The sequence below is a fragment of the Delphinus delphis genome, chromosome 4 (assembly GCF_949987515.2).
Source record: "Delphinus delphis chromosome 4, mDelDel1.2, whole genome shotgun sequence".
Taxonomy (NCBI): Eukaryota; Metazoa; Chordata; class Mammalia; order Artiodactyla; family Delphinidae; genus Delphinus; species Delphinus delphis.
In genome coordinates this window covers 34,521,327-34,536,501 of record NC_082686.1, presented here as the reverse complement: position 1 = coordinate 34,536,501, position 15,175 = coordinate 34,521,327, and the positions used below count along the sequence as shown (strand labels likewise).

The following is a 15,175-nucleotide window of genomic DNA, read 5'->3' as shown; positions in this document are numbered from 1 at the left end:
TCGCATCAAACCTCTCTAGGAGACTTGTGCATAATATTTTAAATATTATTATTTTAAAGACATAGATTGTTTGTGTTTTTGAACCCTCCCATTTAATTGCCTTCAAAGCCAGTTGATAGGCTAATTCATAAACTTGCCATGACATTTTTAAAATTCGAAATCCATTTTATTCAGAGCAAAGGGAGACACCTGAAGCAAGCAAGTACAATTACTGAGAACCTTTCTTCTTGCTGGGGGAAGAAGTTCACAGTGTTTCCCACAAGCCACCGTGCTGCTAGGGAACTTTTTTCTCATTTCTTGGGCACCAGCGGCCTGAGAGGAAAGCAAGAGCTGACAGCAGGGAAGTAGAGAAGGATAACTAGCTGTTGGCAGGAAGTTGGAGGGATAGAAGCATCATCCAAAGGCAAACTGATACTGGTTCTTTGATTAAGTTATAAGCAGGTAGTTAAATCTCTCTACTAGGGAGTTAGAGTTGCTGCCTACAGAAGAAAGGCTGCGGGAGATTGAACCTCAGAAAAGCTATATCCAGGCTGTGCCTTGAAAGAGCATTAGATTCTTACAGAAATATTCATCTAGCCTGGGAATGGTACCAGGATTGAGTTAAATGGATGTTGATTATGAAGTATAGAGGATTTAAATGAACATTTTCTTTCCAATCTTATTTCCTGTGGTTATATGCTTCCCTTCTAAATGCATCTGCTTAGCTCTTAATAATTCATTAGGGAAGTGTGTTAACCTCTATTACTATGTATGTTTCGTGTGACCACAGGGAACTGACCCTGACTTGGTGGTAACATATCCTAAATTATAGGCAAATTTTAGGGGAAAATAGTACAGTGTGACTCCACTACTAAACTTTTGAGTCTAAACCTAAAGTTAGAATAGCCACAAAGCCACAAGTATAATCAATTTTATAATCAGCCAATATATTCTTTGTTTTTACATTACTGTCTTCCTCGCTTGTTTTCTACCACCTAGAAAGGTGTGGAGTCTTTCAGTGGGTGCCCTGTTCGCATGCAAAACTTTTACACTTTTTGCAAGGCTGTCCATTAGCAAATCATTTTCTAAGACATTTGTTAACTACTTGCAGAAAAATCTGAATTCAGTTAGGATTTTATTAAAGAACCCCTTTTTTTCCCCCCACAATTTCTCCCTTATTCCCACTTCACTCCCAGTCAAAGAGTATCGTGAGTTCTCTGCTTCATGTAGCATCAAAATGGTTTTGGAATGAATGGCAAAAGTCCATTACTGTTGCTATCAATTTTCTCAAGAAAATATTATCTAGCTCTTAAAAATTGTGTTTGCATAAAAATAACACATTCTCAGTTCAGTCTCGTTTGTTTTGTTCATTGTCTTATCCTTGTTTGATGATACTTTTATTTATTTTAAAACAAAATTGTGCCACGAAGATGGAATGTAGGTCAAAGTATATAGAGCAACATGAACAATTCGAAATTCTGCCTCCTATTGGCATGGCAGTCAGAGGAGAACGCCAGAGGCGGCCTCTGAGAAACAGAGAGCTGAAGTTATCTTCTGGTATACATCTTCCCCTCTCTGGTGACATGGATATGCTCCTCTTTATCCATCCCCTTTCCATCCCAAAGCACTTTTGTTTGTTTTTCTTATGGTCTTATAAAGACCAATTTTGCAATCAGTTAAAAAAAATTGTTAGATACTTTCTTTATCTGAGTTCCTGTGCTGTGAACTGTATAATCAAAAAGTAAGACAGAACTTTCCATAAGCAATCTATAGCCTACTAAGGGAAGCAGATTTCCTTCATTTTTTTCTTTCAACACAGGTTTAATAAATCCTTGAATGGGTACTCTGTGCCTGTTATTAGCTTAGGCAGTAGGGATAATAAATAAAAATATAGGATAACTAGGATATAGGATGTCTATCCCCAGTCTGAGACAAGCAAAAAAAACCAAAATTTTTACACTATTTAAGTAATTGTTTTAACAAGGGAAAAATTTACATCTAAGTACTAGTGGAAGCACAAGCACCAAAACCTTCCTGCAGAAGTTAAAAAAGGCCTCATGGAGACCAAACAGCTATCACTTGGAGTAGTAACAGCAGGAGTAGCAGAACACACAAGGCACAAACGGAGCACAGGTCAGTAATAGGTATAATTTATTTGTACACTTGAGAATGGAATTGGAAATATATACCTTTACACCTTTTTATAGCTCTTTCATTACCTTTCCTAATGCCTGTACATTCATAGTAGGTTTCCAGCTAATGTTGTTCAAATTAAGTACCTAACGCCAGATACAATGGAAAGAATACAGATGATATAGGTTTGAATACTAACTTTGATATTTTATACCTTATAACCTTAGATAGTTATATTACCTTCCTGATCTATTATCTGAAAATAGGAATAATGCCCCCTCCCATATTGAGGGGTTTTTGCAACTATTATCTGAAATAACTGCTAAAAATTCTAGCACAGAGTCTGTGTATCTAGAGGGCTCTCAAGTAATTACTATTGCTTTTACTATTTTAATATAGTTTTATGATTACATTTCATTTATTTAAAGCATTTTTCCATTTTCGTGATTTAAAGGAAAGCATCAAGAAATATATAATTACCCATCAATATAATAATGGTAATTCTTCAGCATTTAAAACGACTGGTTTATAAAAGTGTCTACGTTTATTCTACCACACTTGTAGGTAATATAAAGTTAATCTGATTTTGTACTTACGGACATTGATAGTTAAGAGAATTTTTTGTTTGTTCGCTTGTTTTATTTTGATAATCTTCTTATCGAAACACTTGAGGTAAGCAAGTGTTCACCCCCTATTCTGTGCTTTATTGATGGGAACTTATCACCCAAAGCAATTGTAATCATGTAGATAAGTAAAGGTATTGATTGGTTTGGCCATGGTCCAAGCATAGTTCAAGTTGAAAATTGTTTTCCCAAGTGCCCAGAGCTCATTTGGCTATTGCCTCAAGACTTTTTATGCATAATTAATCAGGGGGAAGTCTGGGGAGAGCAGGACAGAATGAGAGTATTGACCAGCCTCACTACCACAGCTCCAACAGAAGCATTATTTCTGGCCCCTTTAAGCTGTCACAGTGTCAGAGGCATGAACGATAGTCATGACAGTATTATTAGATGGAGGAAGACAGAAGCTATAGTGCTTGATTCAGGCCACCATGCCCTTTATCTAGGGGATGAAGGACTGGAAGTTAACATGTCTTTTGTTCAAAATATTAGTTTGTAAATTTGTTATAGGAATTTTAAGGAAACCTAGTAGTATACTAACCCTTTTTTTTAAATGTCTTAAAATAGGAAATATATATACATACACATATATACCATAAACTGCCTCAGAATTTAAAATTTACGAGTGCAAAGCTTACATACTAAGGTGAGCCATTCTTTCCCAGGTGTTTAGTTAAATATACTACCTGTCAGAAAATCATAGAATAAACAAATAGAAAAAAATAAAGCATTCATTTCTCACAGTATTGTTTTCAGTTCTTTGGTTATACCCTCAGATATCACTGCTATTGCTGTCTTTCATCAGTGCCCTCTCTTGTTACTCAGTCTATTATAGGCCTTCAGGTTTTAGTTCAGCTCGCCAGCGCTTAATACTGTTGAGCACTGTTTCCTCTAGGAAGCACTACTTCTCAGGGCTCAGTCTCCCGTCTCCTACCCGCCATGGTTTTTCTCTTCTGTCTCTGGCCCTTCCTCTGCCAGCTTTTCCAGGCCCCCCTTCCTCTACCCCAACTAGCCGTATGAGTGTGCCTCTGGCTTTGTCCCATTATACTCTCTTTTCTGCCTCTATTCCCTGAGTATTCTCCCCAGGCAATTTCATCCACTTCCGTGGCATCAGTTACCCGGTATGTTTCTAAAAGCTATATACATGCCTAGTATGCAAAGATTTTTGTTTTGTTTTGTTTTTAATACCAAGGGAAATTCTAGAATTCCAAGATTGCGTTCCTAAGACTGACTCTTCCCCCTTCCCTGTATATTGACATAATTTTCAGTCCGTCCTCCCTAACTGTCATCTCTGGGCATTTATATTTGCTCTTGGAGGAGGTTTGCTGCCATTCTCTCCTTTCCTCCCCTACAGTTTTTTGTTATTTCAACTCATACTGATCCTATAAGCCTTTTCTGAGCCTCCTCCCCAACTTCCTCTCTTTAAGGAAATATGTATTTTTATATTTGTTTATATATATAAACATATATATATATGTGTGTGTGTATTTTTATATTTGTCTTTCTTCCTCATTTGATTGTAAGCTCTATGAGGAAAGGGACCATGCTGATGTACACTGAGCACGTTATCTGATACACAGGATACACTTCAGTAGTTTTAAAATTAGAATTTTGTGTTATAGTTGAGCATATGGTCAATATAGGGAGTCATGAGGCTCAGAATATAATCACTGACTTGCACCTTTTGAAGGAAAAGTGTACACGAGGGAGGCTCCAGAGAGCACCCAGAGACCGTAGCATTTGATTTTAAAATAGTCTTCGGTACAGGTAAGAGGAATGGGCATTAAAGTTTGTTTGGTTTTTAAAAATATTTTCTTTAGGACTTACCATATATACATACACACATACATATATTTATACACATTATATGTGTATATATAGATACACTTGATATCAACAAAGAGTTACCTAAAATCCGCAGAGTGGAGGCTGTGAATCCTCCATTACCCTTTATCCTCCAAGGGTAAATCCCAGAAGCACTGCTGAGTTTTGTTCGTCCTGTTTTTATCTCCTCTTCTGAGTCTGTCATATTTTGTTTCTGTACCTCAAAAGAGATGATGTTAGACCTTTATCAGTTGTAGAGGGAAACATCCAACCTTAACAAATATTTAAGGAGTCCCTGTTGTAGGTATAATACACGGGAACATGCTGTGGAGAATGAAGAAGAGAAGTGTAGTGTAGCCCCTGCCCGGAGCCATAGTGATCAGTGTCAAAGGTGGGATGGAGCAGTAGATAGCAAGTTTATTTTTCTAAAAAGAGAAATCATACTCCCTAATATAGAAAAATATTTTATTCTGTGTCTCACCTTCTGGTAACTTGATGGCCTTGAGAAAGACAGAAGCATTTGATTTTAAAATAGATACTTCCTTTTAAAAAGAGTTAGTCTTCAGTACAGTTAAGAGAAGTCGGGCTTCCCTGGTGGCGCAGTGGTTGAGAATCCGCCTGCCGATGCAGGGGACACGGGTTCATGCCCCGGTCCGGGAAGATCCCACATGCCGCAGAGCGGATAGGCCCGTGAGCCATGGCCGCTAGGCCTGCGCATCCGGAGCCTGTGCTCCGCAACAGGAGAGGCCACGACAGTGAGAGGCCCGCGTACTGCAAAAAAAAAAAAAAGTAGGAGCTAAAGTTTTTTATATTCTCATTAAAACTGTACCTTATTCTCATATATACATAAACTTGGTATCAACAAAGAGTTACATAACATCCACAGCATGGAGGCTGTGATAGACTTTAATTAATTCCTAGGTAAAATTAGTATGTATTACAGTTTAGAGAAACAAAACACACAAACCGGCTAATCAAAATGTTCAGCTAACAGAGCTGGGGCTTTTTTCATTAGTTGTATTGTCTCGAATTTCATCACTGCAACAGCTGGCTTCTTGTCAATTTATAGTTTGGACCTTTACATCAAACAGCAAAAAATTAATTACAGGAAAAGAAATCCCAATAGGAATTTCGCACTTAGAGATTTTTCACAATTAACCAGGCATGAATGGTGCTGTTTACAGACGAAATTGAAAGGGAGAAAAGGAACAGCGTAGAATTTTCTAGAAGCATTAATTAACCATAGCAATGTTAGTCACTTGCTTCCCTGTGTTTGTTTTAAAGTTGTTTAGCTAAAGCTTTCAGCCTTCTCATTTCTGGAAGCATCCACTTCTGTTACTATATTGAATGCAATGAATCGTGGCCTTAACTGTGAGTTTTCTTACAAAATGTCCCAAGTGGCAGCTCAAAAAATTACCATCCTCCCTTCATTTTGAAACGAGTACCATCCTATGTATTACCTTAGTGATCATAATTATAATTTAACGAGCAGAAAGAGCATGTTTTGATGGTTAGTGCCAGGTTACTTGTAATGCATATTTTGGACTTGGAAGTCTTGTTCTCAGGAGTCACACTCATTGCCTCTCTGCACTAGAGTTAGTTTAAATGTGACTTTTCTAAGCCTCTTATCTGTTGAGTAAACCAGCCGAAGATTTTTAAAATGCTTTCCTCAATTTAGGCTTCTACTTTTTTTTCTTTTTTTATGTAGCTTAGAAACCCTTCCTTGTGTTTCATTCTTCTAGTTCCTAACATTCTAATACAGTGAGTAGCTCTTACCCTTTTTAAGACTCAGACGCCTGGAGCATCTGAAGAACACCTTTCTCTCCTCAGAAAAATGCACAGATGAACATACATACAACATTTTACGTAAAATATCAGGAGTCTGTAGGAAAGCATGAACCCCAGGTTATAAATGCCTGTTGCTTTCACTAAGGAATGTATACATATATTATGTATGCATGTAAACATAACATATTTATATATAATTTAGAAATATATATACAGACATATTTTTTAATTTGGTTAAATTAAAATGCTGATTCGGATCATGTGTTCCCTATTCCATCAAGTTATCTGTACTAAAACAAGTCAATTACCTTCTTTGCCATTACCTGAATAAATTTAGATTTCTTATCCATCTTTATATACAGCAGGCCTTACTTATAAGCTTATTTGGGTGAGCATGTTTCACTGTACTGTCTCAAATGCTGCCACATTTCCTAAGTAATCTGTAGACCATAGTTGAGAAGAACATTCTTAACTTGTTTTAATGATAATATTTTTCTTCATTAGGTTTGTGAGCTGAGAACTAGTGTAAGATACTAACGGGCATTTTCCACTTTTCTCTTTTCAGTCTGAGAATGGTTCACTGTTATCCAAGGTCACTTTGAAAGTCTTTCTGCGATTTGCTTCCATTTATTTTATGCTTGTGTTTACAGTTTTGAACCAAATATGAATTTAATGTTGCATTTGTCTATATTAAACTTAATTTGCCCCTTGTCAGATCATTTACAACAGAGATAACATTCAAAAGCCACTCTGTAAAATGTTTTGTCTGCAATCCCTAATGGAATTTTTCTGTCTATTTCTTTGTTGTATGCAACTTTCTATCGTTCAATTTAAAAAGAAGCCTCTCCAGGAGATTTTTCAGAGAATCTAAATTAGTCTGTAATAGAGATTAGTAAATTATTCTCTAATAGAATAGGGTCTTCTTCATGTCATATTTTTTTAAACAGTTCTTTTTTCTAACTCAGAAGTTTAATTTCATATTCCATATTATGTAAGTATGCTTATTGGAATGTTCTTTAAAGTAGTGACATACAAAATCCTAAACTGGATTATGATACCAAACATTTTTACCACTTTCATTTTTTTCTTATATTTTTTCCAAGTACTTAATTTGCCCTCATGTAATAAATTTTCTTCTTAATAGTTAATAGTTTTAGATGTTATTGAAAAGATAAATGAATGTTTAAGATCAATGTATGTTAGAAGGCACTAAAATGAAGTCTTAAATTTAAGTAATAAAGAGTACTTTTAAAGTAGAAACTTAAACATATACATTAAGGAATATAATTTGCGTGTGTGTTAAACATTATTTTGAGAAACAATTTACTACCTTGTGCCTGTGTCTTCAAATAATTAGCAATGTTCAAAACTTGGGAAATGTTTTCTCTTAGACTCCTATCTGCTCTTTACCTTTTGAACCAGTATTTTACTTATTCAGTTGATGTTAGGGAAATATCAGACAAGTGTACAGAGATGCATTTATAAGACTGGTCTTTTTTTATAATGCTAGAATATTAGAAAAAGCCAAAATGACTAACATGAGGAAAATAGTTAAATAAAATTGCATTTTATGTACAAAATGGAATACCGTCATGGTGATAATATACTTATTAACATGAAAAGTGTTTATATTAAAAGTCAAAATAATATATAATATATCTACCTTTTTTCAAAAACTAGTTGTTAAGTAGGTAGGTAGGTAGGTAAGATAGATAGATAAATAGATAGATGGATATGTATATAAGTATAGGTATGGATATAGATAGAGATATATATATATAGCTATTGCTATAGATAGAAATAAAAATAAATAAAATATTTATCAACAGGGAAACAGTGATGTCATTTCGCTTGGGCTGCTATAATGAAATGCCAAAGACCAGGTAGCTTATAAACAATAAAAGTTTATTTCTCACAATTTCTGGAGACTGGGGGTCTGAGATCAGAGTGCCAGCATGGTTGAGAGAGGGACCTTTTCCAGGTCATAGACTTCTAGTGATGTCTTTTTGTGGTGGAAGGAGAAAGGGAGCTCAGTGGAGTCTAGTATTTATGAAAGTGCTAATCACTTTCATAAGGGCTCTACCCGCATGACCTAAACACCTTCCAAAGGTCCTACATCCTAAGATCATCATACTGAGGATTAAATTTCAACTTAGGTGGAATAGAATCATCTGTATACTATACATATACTATAAAAATATATACTATATAGCATAATATATACAATATATAGCATATATGTGTGTATAATATATAGTATAACTATAAATAACCCCTGAGAGCTTGTTCAGAGGTTGCAGGATGAACATGTAGTGGGAATAATGAAGGAAGAGTGTAGAGAGGGGATTCCTAACATAGCAACCTGATTTGCCCTATCAATCTGGGTGTCTTGTAGAAAAATTACTTTCACAGTCAATTCTGCATTTTAAGATCTAAAATAGATAATTCAAAGAACATTAATGCTTGGCTTAGGGAAATGTGTTTGTATTATAAAATATATGAATAAACGCATCAGCATAGAACTTCCACACTTTAAAGAGAAGAATAATTTTGTACCATGAAACCAAGTGAAGAAGGGCCAAATAGCTGCCTTGAATTCATCCTGGTTGCTTGTGTGTCTGCTGCAGAGTTGGGCTGGTTAGTTCCCTCCTCAGAATGATGGGAGCCAGAAATTTTAGGTTTATAGTAACTCTCACTTATTGGCTTTTATGTCATTCTTTTCTGAGCACCATCAGAAATGAGTGTGTAATGTAAAAGCTGCCAAACATTGAAAGCTTTAGCCGCCAGACCCTGTACCAAGTGCCTTAACGTACCTCGTCTGAACCTTAAAAGAGCTTTTATGAAACTTGTTATCCTATTTTACAGATGAGGAAACTGAGTCCCGGAGAGATTCAATTGCCTAAATTCATGTTTCTCATAAATGTCCTCATTGGAATTAAAATCCATGCAGCAGGCAGTCATCAAATCCTGTTATTTCCACCTCAAAAATGCCATTCTTTTCTCCATTCCCACTGCATCTGGTCATCTCTTTTTTTTTTTTTTTTTTTTTTTTTTTTTTTTTGGCCACGCAGTGCGACTAGTGGGATCTTAGTTCCCCAACCAGGGATCAAAACTAGGCCCTTGGCAGGGAAGGCACAGAGTCCACTGGACCACGAGGGAACTCCCCTGGTTATTTCTTATCTTATACTTTGAATTCCATGTTAGCTTTCCTACCATTCAGCTATTTCCAATATCCAGTGTCTCCTCCACATTGTATTTACCAGAGATACTTTAATAAAAACACATTTGAGCTTTGCATCCCCCTACTTAAAAGTAGCTTAAGGTTTAAAGATTGTAAGGCCCATCCTAATCTAGCTTCATCCTGCCTGTCTCACCTCTTCTCCTTACCACAAGCCCTATTTCATGGCTAAACCAAACTCCTTACTACATCTCACCTTCTCACTCAACACATTTGCACATCATTCCATTATCTTGGAATCTCTGTCCACATATGAGAATTTGGTCAATGTTTACACTGTATTTCCATGGTATCTGCTTCTAAGCAATACGGGAGAGTGGTAACCAAGGGTGAGGGTGCTAAAATCGAACTGTCTGGGCTAATAGGCCCCACTACTTAATAACTCTCTGTGCCTCAGTTTCCTTACCTATAAAACTGGGACAATAATAGTAACTACTTCAGGGTTGTTGAAAATGAATTAATTCATGTGTAATGCTTAGAATAGTGCCTGGCAAATAATAAGCCAACATTAAGCTTTTGTTGCTGATTCTACTATGATAATCATGATGGCAGTGATATAACAGTCTTCCCCCAGAAAGGCTAAAGAAATTGCTTATTAATACTGGAGTCAACTCAGAGATTCATGGTCATACCAAAATAAAAGTATTTTGCCTATAGAGAGCTTGGATCCGGTTTGTAGGCTACTATACTTTAGCTACCCTATGGCATTTCTGGTCTCTCCTAAATTCCCAACTAGTTGAAATCCCACTAGTACTAGGACATCCAATTTTCTCCAGACAGTACCTTCAGTATCAGCAATGAATATGCTGGACTACAATTCTGGAGGTGCATCTTTTTGCTGGTTGAATGGATGATGGAGCAAGCTATGCCATGGGTTCACTATGGGCTGATGTGAATCAGGCTCCAGACCTAGGCAGGACTCCTAAATGTAGCAGAGGGAAGTTCCCATATCACTTTAAGACACCATAAAGTAAATAAAGGCCCACAGAGTTAGAAATCTGGTTCCCTCCTCTGTCACATAGCAGACAACAATATAAGAAGTATTGTTTAGACTGAAATACTCAAATTAAGGAAAAGTTTTGCAGACACTGTAATTTTTATGAAGCTGCTACAGATATATTTGGATGTTATTTTTATTTTGATGACTATAGTCCTGAAAAGTTAAATGTAAATTGCAGTGTTTCTTAGCAGAGTTTACCATTTAAAGCAACTCTACAGTAAATCATTTTGAATTACATCATAGCTTGTTAGTTTTTATTTATTAGACTATTAATATGCTAGCTTCTCTTCTGCCTTTCTTTTTTATTGAAATATAACGGACATAACGTTACATTAGTTTCAGATGTACAACACAATGACTCAGTATTTGTATATATTGCAAAATGATCATCCAGTCAGTCCAGTTAAGATCCATCACCCTACATAGTTACAAAAATTTTTTTTTCTGTGATGACAACTCTCAAGATCCTCTCTCCTAGCTAACTTTCAAATATGCAATGCCGTATTATCAACTATAGTCACCATGCTGTACATTACATCCCCACATTTTTTAATTTTCATTTTATAACTGGAAATTTATGTCTTTTGACCCTCTTCACCCATTTGCCCAACCCCTCACCCCTACCTCAGGCAACTACTGGTCTGTTCTCTGTCTCCAAGCGCTTGTTTTTTGTTTGCTGGTTGGTTGTTGTTATTGTTGTTTTTAGACTCCACCTATCAGATCATACGGTATTTGTCTTTTTCTGTCTGACTTACTTCACTTAGCAACTATTTACTTTAAAGTAGGACACACTTGTATCAGCTACGGTACTTTCCAACTCAAAGGAGAAACCTGTGGCTTAGAAAATTGCAGCTTAATTAAAGTGGCAAATGTAAGTAAATTTTGGAAAGTAGTGTTTAATTTTTAGGAGAAAAAAAAGAAGCCATAAAATAGAAATCTAACCTGGGAAAAACAATAGGAGCCAGTCTATTAGACCACTAATATCTAAATTTGATTTTCAGAAGGAAGAATGTATAATATGTAGGTGTTATTATTTTATTTCATGTTTAAAGTGTATCAGGTTTCTGGTTCTCATCATTATAATGAGAAATAATATCAAATGGGTTCCCAACGAAGTGTCCCAGCCGTAAACACACACACACACACACACACACACACACACACACACACACACACACATTTAAATTAAAGATATACATCTAATGGTGGCACATGGATCTGAGAAAGGGATGGGGAAAATGAATAATAAAAGTGATGACTTGGGTTTCTGTAGCACCTGAAGTTTAAAACGTACTTGCCTGATGTGATGAGGTAGAAAGAACTTTGGATTTTAATGAGAAGAACTAAATTTTAATGGTTGCTTTTCTAGTTATTATCCATGTGAGGTTGGGCAAATCCCTTAACTGTCTAGAGTTTTGGATTTCTCATCTGTGAAATGGATATTATAGAGAGTTCCTTCGAGGATCAAAAAATAATGTACATACAGCCTTTAGAAATTGCAAAGCGTTGTACAGGTTTCAGAGATTATAGAAATAGAGATCTCAAAAATTACTCCGAGATTTCAGAGATTATTTCAGAGATGAAATAAGTATGACAGAGATACTGTTCTCAGTTTGTGCATGAGGAAAATGAGATGTAGAACAAGGAATGTGTGACCAGGCTACAACTGTGCCCTGGGCTTTTGAGTCCAAATGCTGCTGGTACTGAATGCTAGACTATGCTGTTTCTAAGCCAGGGCTGTGCATCATTTATAGGGCACAGCTATAGTAAATTATAACCTAAACTGATTTCAAAGACTTTAAAACATACAATTATTTAGTCATCTTAATAAGAAATGCTAATATTACCGGGTGATGTTTATGTTTGTTTTCAAATGCAGGTAATGAATTTGGGCATCCTGAATGGTTAGACTTCCCAAGGAAAGGAAATAATGAGAGCTACCATTATGCAAGAAGGCAGTTTCATTTAACTGATGATGACCTTCTCCGCTATAAGTTCCTAAATAACTTTGACAGGGATATGAATAAATTGGAAGAAAGATGTCATTGGCTTTCAGCTCCACAGGTAAGCTCTTTACTCTAAATGTTATGTTTTAGTCACATGCTTAGAATGGCAATTGATTTAAATCTATATGCAGATCTTTTAAACAGCATTTTATTATTCAGTGTGTAGTGCCCTGTGACATACTTCAGGTTGTCAAAACATGTTACTGAAGTCTCCCCAATAGATAATGAAAATCTTAAACATAATTCCCTGCTTACATTCCTGGTTAGCTTGTCGTTGTTGTTTAAATTTAGTAATTTTTATTTCAGTTGGTTAAAATAAATGACAAAAGCTCTGCATGGCATCCACTTTGGAAATTGCTGTGGAAATATCTTAATTGTTTTGACTATTTTTCTTTATATAAATAATTATGCTGTCATAAAGAAACTGCTTTGACAACATGGAGATTTCTTTATTCCTTTTTTTTTCCTTCCTTTACTGGTCTCTAACTTGTCATTTCAATAGATGCCATTATACCTCCATGCTGTTTTGTATTTTTCATGAGCCTGAAAAAGTCTCAGTTTTCAATAAGTTTTAGAAAATGTAATTAACAGGTTCAGATTTTATACGGTGTTTTTTTTTTCTCTTGCAAAAATTAGCATATAATATGTGTTACTTATAATCCATTTACTTTCTACTGGTGCTGTTTGAAATTACTGTTGATGTGTTTTTACTTTGGTGTCTCTGATTTTTTTTTTAATGGTTGGACAAAGGTACTTATATTTTCAGTAAGATTGGCTACATGACACAAATGCCCTAATCGCATTTATTAGTAGTGCTGTTTCCAGAAGAGAGAGCAAAATGATGCGCCTTTTCAATAGGAACAATGTTGAATACCAAAAGGCATGCTGTTTGCTCTAGAGCCTTAGCTCACATTTCTAAATTACCAAGAGTGGCGCTGCTGACGTGCATGGAAAAAGTCCTATCAAAGCTGGGGCTGGAAGAGGGTAGGGTTGAGAAAACAAAGCCTTCTCACTACCTACTGTAAAATGTGGTGTATAAAATAAGAGAGCTTGTAGATGTTGTAATTCCTTTTCAGACTTTCTCTATTATTAGGCAAAAAAAAAAGTATACTGTGAAGGACTCTTGGTTGTTTTTGAATCTGACAAAGTCGTGCAATAATGTAAAGTTTTTCAGAAAACTACAACTTCAGAAATCTGGATATAATAACAATGTTACATCATATTTTGAAAAGTAATTTTATATACCTTACCTCATTAAGGAGTAAAACAAAAGTCTTAAAGAAAATTCACTTATAAGTAGATCTAATACACACACACACACACACACACACACACACACACACACACACACACACACATGCTTTATGTATAGCACAGGTGCTATATTTTTAGCTAAAACCTAAGCCAAAACCCTAATCCTCTGTCTGTGCTTTGTTTGAAGTTGGCAAGTTGCTGGTGAGCTTTTATACTCCTTAAGCAATTTTTTGAGACTGCTGTTGGCCTAGAGTTTGATAGGGCATGATTGCAACATGTTCAAAAAATATAACATGCTAGAATTTTCATTTTTGGCTTAATAACTAACAAGGCTGTTAATAAAGACAAAAACAACTTTTTTGTAAAGAATTTACTTGTAGCAGCATCTGGGTATTATTTAAATGTATTATGTGTTTTAATTCTTGCAGGCTTATGTTAGTGAACAGCATGAAACCAATAAGATCATTGCTTTTGAGAGAGCAGGCCTTCTTTTCGTTTTCAACTTTCATCCAAGCAACAGCTACACTGATTACCGACTTGGAACGACAGTGCCAGGAAAATATCCTTTTTGTTGCCAATGAATATGACTGTCTGCATTCAGTTTTTTTATTGCATCATAGAGCGTCAGAAAAACTAATGCTGATCTTGGTGACGGTAGCTCTCAGTTTCTTCATCTGAAAAATGAGGGACTTAAAATAGTTGATAAATCTTTGCTTAATTCAGGTACACTAAGTTAACCCTAAACTCCATTCTGGCTCTAAAAAGTATGATTTTTAATATTTTCTTAAGTAATATTTTAATCCAATATGTAGTATAGGATTAATGTACTATTAATATACTATTAATAGTATAGGAGATAATTGTTGTTTCTCTTTATGAAAATATTTTGTAAGTTGCCCCTGAGAATTGTCTCCTTTCCCCTTCTCCACTGAGTGAGCAAGTAGACAGTAGCTGTAAAGATAGCTTCCTTCCCCTTTCTTTTTCCCGTCTCCTAAAATACAAGACATAGCTCGCTTTTGTGGGCCTGAATTGGTAAGGAATCAGGGCATGGGAGGTGGAAGCAAAGGAAATAATAGGGAAAATGTTTTGATATAGTCTGAACATTCATTTACTCATCCATTCATTCATTTCACAGATATTTACTAAGCATCTATCTATTGAACACCTGCATGCCAGCCCTGTGCTAGGTGCTGGAAGTACAGGAATTTTCCTGGCAGATTCAGTCACTGCCCTCATCGAGCTTTTAAACTAGTGAAGAAGACAAACATTAATAATTGTAAGTGTGATCATTGTGACAAAGTGAAACCTGCTGTGTATTTTAAAGAGATTATGG

The 15,175-nt window shown here is 35.7% G+C and overlaps 1 protein-coding gene across 1 annotated transcript in view; it reads left to right on the top strand.

The window, feature by feature from the left end:
• The window catches only part of GBE1 (1,4-alpha-glucan branching enzyme 1), a 292,212-nt gene that overhangs the window by 240,882 nt on the left and 36,155 nt on the right, over positions 1-15,175 (top strand). The window contains exons 13-14 of the mRNA XM_060010479.1: positions 12,462-12,646; positions 14,271-14,401. Coding sequence (XP_059866462.1) covers positions 12,462-12,646; positions 14,271-14,401 — 316 coding nt within the window. The remainder of the gene's footprint in view (positions 1-12,461; positions 12,647-14,270; positions 14,402-15,175) is intronic.